The 13,799-nt window shown below is 42.2% G+C and overlaps 1 protein-coding gene across 2 annotated transcripts in view; it reads left to right on the forward strand.

Annotated features, from left to right (window-relative positions):
* The first annotated feature begins 1,378 nt into the window (after window positions 1-1,378).
* The window catches only part of RNF149 (ring finger protein 149), a 32,117-nt gene continuing 19,696 nt past the window's right edge, over window positions 1,379-13,799 (forward strand). For both annotated transcript variants that reach the window (XR_012039485.1, XM_072844492.1), the window contains exons 1-2: window positions 1,379-1,850; window positions 12,932-13,182. Coding sequence is in view for 1 of the 2 variants with exons in the window: in XM_072844492.1 (XP_072700593.1) it covers window positions 1,394-1,850; window positions 12,932-13,182 (708 nt within the window). In the remaining variant the exon portion in view is untranslated. The remainder of the gene's footprint in view (window positions 1,851-12,931; window positions 13,183-13,799) is intronic.

The raw sequence follows: 13,799 nt of genomic DNA on the forward strand, positions 1-13,799 counted from the left end.
GTGTTTGCCAGGTCAAGAGCCAGGAGCAAGAGGATTTTAGAAAGAAGGAAATGAATTTGCAAAGGCATAACATGACACTACAAAGGCATATTCTGAGAACTACAAGTATCTTGTTTGCTGGAGCATAATGTAGGGGTCCTGAGACCTGTTCTCTAGCCTGCCATGAACACTGTAACTTACCTCCTTTGCTCTAGACCTGGGAAAAGGGGAAGGCCCTCTGCCTCCCTTTCAGCCTCTTAAAACTAGTTTCTTGATGGGAAAGGGAAAGGGGATCCCACTTGAAGGGGAGCTATGGGTTGTGGGCCAGGCTGCACCTTCGAGCAGTTTTAAAATGCAGTCCAAGAGAGGCTGATAACAAAAAGGAAAAGTGAGGGTTTCTTTCTTTCTTTTTTTTAATTTAAAGATTTTATTTATTTATCTATTCGAGGGAGAGAGAAGCCGACTCCCCACTGAGGCTCAATCAGAGCAGTATCCTGAGATCATGACCCGAACTGAAGGCTGAGCCTCTGCCTTGAGCCACCCAGACGCCCCAAAAAGTGAGGTTTAAGGCCGAACAAAAACCACTGCTGTGAGTGTCAACATTCTACTTCCTTCAATTATAGATCCTCGTAGAAGGAGGAAGATGAATCAGTCGGAAATTCAGTCTCAACTTTTCCTGCTGCAGTAAGGCTTTTTAGCCACTGCAATTCCAAACGGACTACCATCCAGCGTTTGCTTTATTTACTGCTGTTCAATGTAAGTGCTCATCTAAACAGGTAGTTTCATGCACTTATTTCAAAACTACAGATTATACATAAAATACAGTAGAAAAGGTTGAGCACAAGGCTTGAGAGAAGCGACAAGAGATCGGTCGGTGTTACAAAAATGGGTCACAAAACGTGCATGGAAAATCTACGTAGCCTGGTTCTAGACAGGCAAGGCCTCTGTCACGCCCCTTGCACTGCACCGTCCACGCTTCATAAACACAACCGCGTGCCCACGCCCCTCGGCCGCTTCCCCGACGGTCACTTCCCCCGCCTTCGGGGGGCCCTGAGCACGGTCCCCCGCCACCGCGCCCTGCGTGGAGCAAGACGCCGCGCGCGAGCCGCCGCACCGGGCCGCTGCGTCCGCGGGGTCCCCCGGGGTCGCGGGGCCGCCGGGCCGAGGACGAGCGCTCAGGGCGGGGGCCCGGCGGGGCGGGGCCAGGGAAGGCCACGCCCCCTCGCCCCGCCCCGTCTCCGCCCCGTCTCCGCCCCGCCAGGTGCGCGTGCGCCGCGGCCCCTCCCGCCGCCCGGCCTAGCTCTTCCCCGCCCGGCGGCGAGCGCCCGCTTCTCCAGCCTGCTCCGGGCCTCGCGCGCGCGCGTCCCCCGGCTCCGCGGGAGGCCGTCCTCCTCGGCAGCCCGGCGGCGGGGCCATGGCGTGGCGGCGGCGGCCCGAGGCGGGCGTGGGGGCCCGCGGCGCGCTGGCGCTCTTGGCGCTGGCCCTGTACGCGCCCGGGGCCCGGGGCCGGGCGCTGGAGTGGTACTCGGCCGTGGTGAGCACCGAGTACGTGGACCCGCGCACGAACCGCACGGTGTGGAGCGTCTCGGAGAGCGGCCGCTTCGGCGACAGCTCGCCCAAGGAGGCCGCCCAGGGCGTGGTGGGCGTCCCGCGCGCGGCGGACCGCGACCCCGACGGCTGCGCGCCCGACACGCGCTTCCTCGTGCCCGCGCCCGGCGGCCGGGGGGGCGCGCCCTGGGTCGCCCTGGTGGCGCGCGGGGGCTGCACCTTCAAGGACAAGGTGCTGGTGGCGGCGCGGAGGAACGCGTCTGCCGTGGTTCTCTACAACGACGAGGGCCACGGGAACCTCACCACGCCCATGTCCCACGCGGGTGAGCCCAGGCCGGGGGACGCGGGGAGGCGGCGGGGCTTCTCCGCGGCTTGGTCCTGGCCGTCGGGGGCGGGGGGGGGGAGCTCGGGCCTCGCCGGCGCCCCCCCCCCCGCCCCCCCGGCTGCGTTGGCAGGTAGGCGGGCCTCCAGGAGAGATTAGATCTTCGCCTTGGGCCCTTCGGGTGAAGGGAGGGGCCCTCTGCAGGGGGCCGTGGGGAGGACGGAAGACGTTAAAACCCACCCGGGGAGGATTGTGGTGGAAAGTCTCATGATTACTAATCATGGGTCCCTTTCCATTCATCATTTTCATAAAGTCAGGTGGGGTAGGAATTGAAGCTCCTTCCAAGTGCGCTGAAGTGGTGGCTTGGGCGAACTTTGGTGCCCCCCCCCCCCTTACATAAAATGTGTCTTGAGTATTCCGAACTTCTGAGTCAGAAAACCTGGTTTAAGTGCAGATATGCCTTCTGATTTTCTCATCTAAAGAGATGGGGGAGTTTCTCAGTTGCAAGAGAGGGGAGGGTGTAATACTGGCCCTACTGGCAATCCGATTCCTCGAGTCTTGGGTTCAGGTGAAATTTTTCAGGTTGTGTTCATTCAGGAGGAGATCTTGCTCCGTGCCAGGCAACGCTTCCCACGCACCTATTCCCCAGGGCAACAGGTTGCATCTTCAAGCACTGATGACAGTTTAAGAGTTTTATTTTGCAAGGCGTCCTCAGAACTGAAATCCGAGTGCTATAGGACCAGTACCCAGCAGAGTGAGCATATTTCTGTTGTAATTTCTAAGAACATGACTCATTTTGAATTTATTGTGATTAAAGTCTTTTTTTTTTTTTTTTTTAAGTTGCTGCTGCTGCAAGTCAGACATCCTTTTTCCTTTACTTTTTTCATTCTGCTTCGATTTCGCAAAGGCAAGTTAGAACTTAACTATAATGAGGACAGAAAAGAAAGACTTTAGTTTTGGACTACTTTAGCAGTGATGGGAGTGGAAATCAATTGAGAGGTGAGAAAACTGTTAGAACAACTCTTTCAAGAAGGTTGACTTTGAGGGCTCAAGAGGTGCTGAGAAGTGGGCAGAAATTACAGGGCAAGGGAGGGTTAGGGTGGACCATGGTAGGGCATATTGAAATTGGATGGGAGTGATGTAGAGATCTAGGAGAGAAAGGTTGATGGGATGGGAGTGATGAAGAGATCCAGAGAGAGTTAGGTCTGCAAGAGTTAGGTCTTTAAGAAGGCCATGTGTTAGGTACTTTGGAGGGGTTAGCCTCAGGTAGTAGAGGGGGAATTTCTGAGTTGCCAGAGAGGGAAGTGGTTTTGGAAAGGAAATAGGAGCAGATTCTCACGTGATGACATTGGGTAAGGCATCATGTTTGGTGCTGTTATTCCAGTGATTACAAGTCTACCAAATTGTCATTGTACCCAAGCCATGTTTCCATAAAACTACAATGAAAAGCCTTGTCAGATTTCAGAGAGCATTCCTAATACATTCTGTTGATGGTGTTTTCCCAGTTTTAGTAGTTCTGTTGAGGAAAAGAGGTTAGTGTGTCAGGATTCTCTGATTCTGGGTCCTTGCAGTCTCTTCTGAGTCTACAACATCTTCATTTGGACTCTTTCTTTTCAGTGGCAGGCACATCAGCTCCAGTTTTCTAAATCTGTTTAGTGCGTTTTTGATGACGTTAACATTTTTCCAGGCTAATAGCACTTGCTCTAACTAGGATTCAGCCACCTTGCTTGCTTTCGTAATTGACATAATTTATCCAGGCCCTGAAAAACACCTCAGTGATGTTTATTTTAAATCACTTATTTATTTGTTTGTTTATTTATTTATAAAGATTTTATTTATTTGTTCATAAGAGACACAGAGAGAGAGGCAGAGACACAGGCCAGAGGTAGAAGCAGGCTCCATGCAAGGGACCTGATCCTGGGACTCCAGGATCACACCCTGGGCCGAAGGCAGGTGCAAACCTCTGAGCCACCCAGGGATCCCCAAATCCTTTTAATATTTAAAATAAATTTTAGGGGATCCCTGGGTGGCTCAGTGGTTTGGTGCCTGCCTTTGGCTCAGGGTGCGATCCTGGAGTCCCGGGATGGAGTCCTGCGTCGGGCTCCCTGCATGGAGCCTGCTTCTTGCTCTGCCTGTGTCTCTGCCTCTCTCTCTCTATGTCTATCATAAATAAATAAACAAATAAATCTTTAAAAATATATATTTAAAATAAATTTTAGATGTCCATTCTTGCCTTTTTACTGTGAGAATCATTCTGTTTGAGAAAAAAGACAAAAGTAACAGCTTTAGCAATTTTTTTTAATGTGTGAAAGTACCCAGTAGGTAGGCACTGTGCCTTAGTGCTCTCCATACAGCAGCTAAGTTCATCCTCCCGACAATCTTAATGTAGGTATTTTAACCCCATTTTAATGGAGAAAGAAACAGGTCCAGTGTAACGGGGGGTGGGGGGGGTGGGGGGGGTGGGGGGGGGAAAGGGAGGGGGGGGTTGGGATGTGTATATATAGCCATATCATTCTTTGTTGTGGGAAGGGCTGTCCTATCCACTATGGGATGTTAAGCATCCCCCGCCTCCACCTAGTAGCTTGCAATAGCACTCCTCCAGTTGTGACAACCAAAAATGTCTCTGGAGAATACCAAATGTCTAGGGGGAGAAGTGATGACAAATAATCCAATATTTTGAACCACTGATTTAAAGGGAGATTAATTTGTAACATTGTGACTAGTAGATTAACTAGAGGAAAACCTGCAGAGGTTCTAGTCAGTGTGTTGGGCTGATCCAAGTAGAAATAAAGTTGACCTTGAACAAAACAAAGCTTAGAGGAACCACCCCCCCAAGCAGTGGAAAATCTGTGTATAACTTTGGACTCCTCCCTCCCCCCAAACTTAACTGCTAATGGTCAACTCCTGTTGACTAGAATTTTACCAATAATATAAACTGTCAATTAATATATCCTCTGTATGTTCTATGTATTGTATACTGGATTCTTAGAATAAAGCTAGAGGAAGAAAATGTTATTAAAATCATTAGAGAAAATACATTTACTGTAACTGTATTGGGAAAAAAAGATCCGTGCATACATAAGTTGACCCACACACCTCAAACCTGTGGTGTTCAAGGTTCAACTACCTGTATAAGGCCCAATGCTGTAATGGTGACTATAGGAATGGAAAGGAATGACCTTCACAGAACTTGGCCCACCTGGGGACAAGGGTATAGATATAAATGTATCATGACTTTTTGAGAATGGAATAGCATTAAGAATGGAATGAATGGAATTAAGTCAGAAGACAAACTGGCTTTAACATACTTGAATTTAAAATGTTACACGGAACCTTGAATGCAGTTAAAGTTAGGTTTCTTGCATTTTTTCAGAATGTGGCTGGAGGCAGTAAAAACCACAGATTTCTTTGCTTTCAGTGTTCCTATGTAGAACTGTTCTGTAAGTAGGTAGAGGTGGCTGCTTGTAAATTGAATCATGATGATCTTTTCCCATGAATTCTCCAGTTTTTCTTAAGCCTGTTGCTTGACTCTATTAAATCCAGTATAAGATACTTTGGGTATAAATCAGTGTTTTATTGTGGTTCTAAAAATAAAACCATGACTTTAAGATAATCTATCAGAACAACTATACAGACTGTTAAACTAATTCTCTGTTTATTAATTATAGTTAATTTTTTTTATGTTAGCACACAGAATAATGGGTAGCCCCTTTGGGCCAAGTATTGTGCTTGCTCGAATATAGAAATGCATAAGACGCCTGCCTGCCTTTGAGGAGTTTCTGACCTGGTGGGAGCAGTAAACAACTTTCCAGACAATATGGTTTGGACCTTGATGGAATTATATGCACAATGCTTAAGAAGCATAAAGGAAGGACTTCTAAAGTAGACACTGCAAGGGTAACTAGAAGTTAGTTTGACCAAGATGAGTAAAAATTGATACAAGTCAAATCATGCAAACGAAAGCTTTTATAGAGTATTGGCCTTAGTGTAATTATTGTTGATTAATAAGTAGGATGATCCTTTAGCCGAAATCTTGGCATGGCCTCTTAAGAATAGATTCATTCATTCTTTATACAGTTTAGTTCGTTCATTTTGTTTTTTTTTTTTTTTTTTTTTTTTTTTTTTAGTTCGTTCATTTTGTTAACAGCTGTTTACTGAGTGCCAGGTGCTGGCAAGGCTTAAAGCTATGTTTGAAGAAGGGGCTAGAGTTGGGGTAGAGGGAGATGACAAAGACGTAGAGCTTTGCATTTGCAGAGCAATGGTAAGTAGTTTTTTATGAATAATAAATTTTTGATGATGTTTAATGCTATACTCAATTGATCCAAAAATACGGATTTGAAGTATGTATTTTGCTGCTATAGGAAGACAAATGGCATCTCACAGGCACCCTTAGAAGGAGGGATTAACTAAGATGATTCCCAGAAAGATTGAGTGTTGAAGGACACGTTGATAGAGAAGGTGCCTCTGAGTGTGTGTGGTGTGTGGAAGGTGGGGGTTGGACAGGAATAACATTGCAAAAGGCTGAAGCCCTGAGATAAAATAATGCTTTTAGGAGCCCTGCAAAGAGTTGCATATTCAACAGATACAAAATATTTTTGAGCAAGTTGAATTATCCAAAACATAGTTTAAAATTCCAAGAAAAGAATTGCATTTGCTTTTGTTTCCTCCTGACACTCCCTAGCCAACCATAAAAACATTTGTTTCGCATAATACCTTCAAATTTCAGAGACATTTGCATACTTATTGGGTGTACTATTTGTATTAATATTTTCCTTACTGCAGTATTTCAACTATAATACTAGAAGATATCTTAGCCAGTTTTTTTCAGGTAGATTTATTCATGCAGAAACTCTTCTGTGGGTCATCACTGCATGATGTTGGGCTACAAGAACTAATAAATAAGAACAGGTAGTACTCGTCTAGTGATGGAGAGAGACTCATAAAGAAATTCTAGTAGGTGTTTTACACACCTGCTAGAGCTGTATCTAAGAGGCACTGATGCATTGCAGGCACAAAGGAGTGGGTGGTTTGAAAAGCCTTGAGTTGAGCTTGTGCTGAATCTTAAAGATTTGACCAGGAATTTTTCAGGTTAGGGGGCAGAAGATAGAGTATGGAAGTTACGAGAAGGAAAGAAAACCTGAAATTTAATGGGATTCTTTTGGTGGGACTCTAAGATGTATTTGTTGCTGCCTGACTTAGTTTTCTAGAGCAGAAATCTAATCTACCACTTTAAATATTTCAGTAGTTCCCACCCCCTTCAAAAGATTGCTGAAATCTATATAGTTTCCTTTGAAAGGAGAGAAATGGTACACTAGACTCATATGTAATCTCTAGAATTTTGAACCTATTGACCAAGACAGGATTTCTTACTTTTTTGTTTTTGAGCAACAGGTGAGAGGAGCACAGATATTTGAAAGGAAACGGAAATATATGCAACTTTATTTTTGGCACAGAAAAGTCTTATATTATGGATAATTTGGCTTGCTAAAAGAGTACTATACTTGGTATTTATTATTTGACAAGTAGGTTTATCATCGTGTACTCTGTATACAGTCGTTTTGCTAAGTAGAACAAAAATAAACTGCCTTTATATTTTGCTGTCTAATGGTGAGAGGTATAGATACTTTGGGGGAGGGAGAGGGATTGTACTAGATGACCTTTTTTTTTTTTTTTTTTTTTTTTAGATGACCTTTTTTACATAAGCATGACTGGTAGGAGTGTTAAGGCCTAGGGAAGAAAAATCCTAAGCTTTCTCTTCTCTCTCCTGAGTCTTTGAATTTTTGTGTACTGTGAACAAACTGTTATTTAGATGGAAAATAAGCTGTGATAGACCCTCTAGGATTGGCCTGAGGAGGTGGCAGCGTGTCAGGAGATAAGGGTGGGGCCAAATGAGGTGCTTGTGCCTGATACCCCTTCCAGGTTGTACGCACAGTGACTCTACTCCAAGCTAGTGCATTTTTACTCAGCTACTCTGCCTTCAGTTGAACCCAAAAAATGTTCCAGAAAAGCAAATCATGGTATAGAATGAGTCTTCATTCTGAGTTTTATTAATTTAAAATAGTTTCCAGAAGCAATCTTGTTGCTATAATTAGTATAGCAAATCGTTTAGCCATCATCGTAGACACAGGTTGTTTTTTTTTTTTTTTCATGATTTCTTTTAATTCAGTGAACTGTTCTAGTTTACTAGGTGAATAATTTCAAGTTTATAATGCAAGTGTTTTCTCTCTCTTTCTTTCTTTCTTTTTTTTTTTTTTTTTTAATGTATTCATGAGAGACAGAGACAGAGACACAGGCCAAGGGAGAAGCAGGCTCCATGGAGGGAGCCTGACGTGGGACTCTGGGACTTGATTCCGGTCTCCAGGATCATGCCCTGGGTCGAAGGCGGCGCTAAACCGCTGAGCCACCCGGGCTGCCCAATGCAAGTGTTTTCAGTTCAGAGTATTCCTCTGATAATCAGTGTTGTTAGTAGCCTCTCCCTTTGGAAATTTTGGTGTTCAGGAACCTCTCTAATCTTGATTCGTCTTCTACCTCTCATTTATTCATTCATTTATTCAACAAATTTTTATTAAACACTTTCTGCGTGCCAGGTTCTATGTAAGGCACTGGGGATAAAGAGATATACAAGATGCCTTTCCATATCCAGTAGTTCTCCCCCTTATCCATGGGTTTCAGTTACTCCCAGTCAACCTGGATCTCAAAGCAGATGATCCTCCTTCTGACCATAGGTCAGAAGGTTAGAAGTAGTCTAACATTAAGTCATAATAATTGTGTCATTAACCTTACATCATCTCATCATGTGGGCATTTTATCATCTCACATCATCACAAGAAGTGTGAGCACAGTACAAAATATTTTAAGAGAGACCACATTTATATAACTTTTTGTACAGAACAATAATAATTCTACTTTATTATTAGTTGTTAATCTCTTACTGTACCTAATGTATACATTAAACTTTGTTATAGGTATATAAAGGAAAGAAAATAGTATACATAGCAGCATTCAGTGCTATCTGCGGTTTTAGGCATCCACTGGGGGGGATCTTGGGATGTATCCCTCATGAAAAGGGGGACAACTATATTTTAGTCACTAACCAAATTGGATCACTAACCATCCTAAATACATTTTTATGATGATTTCACAGCCAACTTTTCCTGTCCTTCAAGGTGTAGCTCAAGTGCACTTCATAGGGAAAAAGTTCTCTCCCACCTCTTACAAAATTATCACTTCATTTTCTGTAGCTCTTTGTATTCTTCTCTTAGTAAATAAGCCATAGTCCAAAATAGAAAAATTCTCATTCTCATTTTATAGCTGAAGAAATATTCTCACAGAGGGTAGTTTTCTCCAGACTTAGACAGTGGGTAACAGTGAGATTTGAACCCATCCTGTGTGGCTCTGAAGCCTTGGTCCCCCATAAGGGGAAGGCAGGGCAGAGATACTGTGTGGGAGTTGGGTCTTCAGGCCCTAGAACTGGCTTTTCCAGGTGGTATATGACATTCAGCAACTCTTTTCAGATTTCTGAGCCCTCATCTGTGAAATGATAATTTGGCCTGTATAATTCAAGTGAGATGTAAATATGAAAGTGCTTCAAAGTTGGTTTTCCCCAATTAACACAAAGAGCATTATGTCTGTACTGGAGGGTTTATGTAGCTGTGGATGTGGCATAGATACAGATTTGTTTTCTGTATAAAACTTTTTAACTGAGATAGGCACATGGGGTTCATTAAACTGTTCTTTCTACTTTAGTGTGTGCTTGAAATTTTCCACAAGAGGTTTATGAAAAAGGCTTTCAGCTTATAAAGTGCCATGTAATTAGAAGTGGTATAACTGCCATAATAATTATTTCTGTGCTTGTGTTTTTCAGCTTCTAGATGTTTGTTTTCCTGAAGGCAGGAAATGCCTTCCTCCTTATTGTATCTCCCCAGTGATGACATGGCAGACTGTGTGAGTGAGGAAACCAATACAGTTCTTGCTAAGTGACACTTGGCCTGGGTCAAAGGATCGGCCTCCAGGCAAGAGCCACCTTAGAAGGGTGCCCTTCTAATGTTTCAGTAACTAAATCCTGATGGCAGGGGGTCACAGTGGATTTGCTACAGATCAAGTTTCTCTCTGCAATAAAATTGTTATAATGCAGTTTCAAAGTGATGCCAGAGAACATTCTTTATGTATATTTTTAAAATTAGTTTTCGAAGAGGTAATATGCACACATGGTACAGACTTTTTACTGTGTGCAGCTCTTCTCCTCAGACGCAATCAGGATCCCTTGTCTCTGGGCCGCCTTCCAGAAGCAGTCCAAATTGATGTGACATATGGATCTATCATCCACATAGTTTGACATGTTGCTTTTTTCCTCTTCTGTCCTCTTGAGTATTGTCCATACTAATAGAGTCATCACCTCAATCTGTGTACACATATTGTAGTTTAGGGAACCCTCTTCCTATTGATGTTTAGATTGTGATAGCAAAAACTTAGAGAAAACAAATTTGACAACAAATATCTTTACAGATACCTCTTGTTCACATATGCAAGTCTATCTGTGCAATTAAGTTCTTGGACATGGAATTGCTGAATCAAAGAGCTGTGCATTAAATTTCTTGAGGAAAATAAATAAATAAACATGTTTTGATAGCCATTGCCCTCCCTGCAGGATTGTAATAATAAACTCCCCCTGCATTGTGCAACAGTGCAGATTTGTGCTCATTCTTGCCAATATAGAGGATCAAAACTGTTTGATCTTTGCCAGTCATATAGGTACAGATGGTCCCCAACTTAACTATGGTTTGTTTGGCAGTTTTTTGACTTTATGGTAGCACAAAAGTAATACACATTCAGTGGCAACCACACTTCAAATTTTGAATTTGGATCTTTTCTGGGGCTAGCGATACGCCCTACAATACTCTCTCATGATTCTGGGTTGTGGCAGCAGCCCCAGCTCCCAGTCTGCCATGTGATCATAAAGGCCGACAGCCAATACATTTACAACCATTCTATACCCAGACCACCATTCCATTTTTTGCTTTCAGTGTTATATTCAGTAAATTACATGAGATAGCATTTTCCTATAGGCTTGGTGTTAGAGGATTTTGCCCAAGTGTAAGCTATTATAAGTGTTCTGAGCTTGTTTAAGGTAAGGTAGGTTAAGCTGTGATGTTCAGTAAGGAGTATTAAATGCATTTTCTATTTAGGATATTGTCAACTTCGGTTTTCAAAATGCATCCCATCACAAGTCTTAAAAAGGATTTTTAAATTTTTTGTTTTGTTTAGGTTTTTTTTGTTTGTTTGTTTTGTTTAGGTTTTTAAAAAGATTTTATTATTTGAAAGAGCACAAGCAGGGGGAGCTGCAGAGGGAGAGGGAGAAGCAGGCTCCCCGTTGAGCAGGGAACCCGCAATGTGGGGCTTCATCCCAGGACCCTGGGACCATGACCTGAGGCAGAGGCAGACACTTAACCAACTGAGCCACCGAGGCACCCCTTGAAGATCTTTTTAATGTTTTCATTTGTACGATGACTTTTCATGTGTTTAGAATCTATTTGTTGGGGAGTGACTGCAGAGGCATACAGGTTTTCTTTTGGGGGCAATGAAAATGTTATTGAATTAGATTGTGGTGATGGTGGGACGCCTGGGTGGTTCAGTGGTTGAGTGTCTGCCCTCAGCTTAGGGCATGATCCGGGGTCCTGGGATCAAGTCCCACATCAGGTTTCCTGCACAGAGCCTGCTTCTCCATCTGCCTATGTCTCTGCCACTCTCTCTCTTTCTCTCATAAATAAATAAATAAAATCTTAAAAAAAAAAAAAAAAAGATTGTGGTGATGGTCACCCAGCATTTGTGAATATACTAAAAACCAGTGAATTGTATACTTCAAAAGGGTGAATTTTATGGCATGTGAATTCTGTCTCACTAAAGCTGATATTTAAAGAAAAGTTTCTGTCTTTTCTGCAAACTGTCGTCATTTCCTTTTTCTGTTACTCTTTCTCTTACAGGAAATTGTTTTCTTTGTATGTTACATGTATCCCCCCCCCATTGCTTTTTTGATCTTGATTCCTTGATTTTGCTGTTTTTTAGATGTGGAAAATTTTCATTTTTCTATTTCCTCTCATATATATTTAAATCTTTGATTTAGTTGGAACTTACTTTACCATAGACTGTGAGGAAGGGATGCAGCTTTTTAAAATTTTCCTTCAGGTAATACCCAGTTATCTCCATACCATGTTTTTATAAATAATCCATTTTACCCCAGTGATTTAAGATTACAGTTTTATCATATACTAAGTTCTTTTTTATATTTGGGTCTAATTTCTGGACTTTTGATTCTATTCCATTATTTTGATTATCTTCCTTTGCTACTACCACACTGTTAATTACTTTAATTATAAAGCTTAGTCTAGGTTCTACTTTTAAAAAGGCTTCCTGATCATTCATGATTATTTTTCTCCTGATGAATGTCAGAAACAGCATTTTTAAGGCTTTAAGAGTCCTATTGATATGTTATGGTTATTACATTAATTTATACATAGATTTATGTAAACTGATTGTTTACCTCTTCTTTCCTATATATATTTTTTTGTATTATATCTGCTCATGTCTTTAGACCAGTGTTAATAGTGATCAAAGTAGAAATTCTCAGATTCTTCCATATGATTAATAGGCATGCTTAATTATTATATATTATATTCATAGGTAAAATTAGTTTGTATCGTTCTCTTGATTTATTCTCATGTTTGGCTTTATTATCTAGAAATAATTTTTTGAACGTTAAAGTTTTTTTACTCTGCTGTTGAACAATTTTAGTACCATCAGTGTTAAAGTTTTGATGGTATAATTTACTTGTAAAATTGAGTGGAGCTTTTACTTTTTGGGGGGTAGTTTTTAGAGACTTAACTCCAATTCTAATGTAATCAGTCTGTTTTCTCTTTTGGTACCAGTTTTGCTAACTTATGTCTCCCTTGAAAATTAAACATTTTTTTTGTAAGTTTTTGAATGTTATATAATGAACAAGCTGTAGTACTCTTATATTTCTCTCTTACCTGTCTCTGTATCTCATTTTGCGTTCTTCATATTGACTTTCTCTGTTCTTCCCTACAGGAACAGGAAATATAGTGGTCATTATGGTTAGCTATCCAAAAGGAAGAGAAATCTTGGATCTGGTGCAGAAAGGCATTGCAGTCAAAATGACCATAGAGGTTGGCACCCGTCATGTACAAGAGTTTATCAGTGGTCAGTCTGTGGTATTTGTGGCCATCGCCTTCATCACCATGATGATTATCTCATTAGCCTGGCTGATATTTTACTATATACAGCGTTTCCTATACACTGGCTCACAGTTTGGAAGTCAGGTAATTGTGTGTAATTTTGGTTAACTTTGCTTTTTAAAAGATAGTTCATAAGTATTTCTCATATGTATTCCCTGAAGTTATATTAGAGTTTTGTGGGGTTTTTTGGACCATATTCTTAATTTCATTTTTGCTCACACTATTTAATTAATATAATTTTTTAAGTAATTTTTTTAATTAGAATACATTGAATTTTCTGTTCTGTGGGAAATTGAATACCTTTAAATGGGGTCACTTTTTGCATGTTTTGCTCCCGCAAATATCCTCCTTCCCTTTTTTCAGACATGAACGAATAATAAATAGGCCTTTGGTAGAGTGGACCTGGTTCTGTGTTTAAAACAAAGAGATGAGGATCCCTGGGTGGCTCAGCAGTTTAGCACCTGCCCTTGGCCCAGGGCGTGATCCTGGATTCCCAGGATCGAGTCCTCAGATCAAGTCCCACATCAGTCTTGGCTCCCTGCATGGACTCTGCTTCTCCCTCTGCCTAGGTCTCCGCCTCTCTCTCTGTCTGTCTCTCATGAATAAATAAATAAAACAAGGAGAACCTTGGGCCCCAAGGCAGGGAGCAGAGTAGGAGGGGCTTCCTGGCTTCCATTGTGGGACAACTTTCAATGCCATTT

Source organism: Canis lupus, chromosome 11, assembly GCF_048164855.1.
Source record: "Canis lupus baileyi chromosome 11, mCanLup2.hap1, whole genome shotgun sequence".
Taxonomy (NCBI): domain Eukaryota; kingdom Metazoa; phylum Chordata; class Mammalia; order Carnivora; family Canidae; genus Canis; species Canis lupus.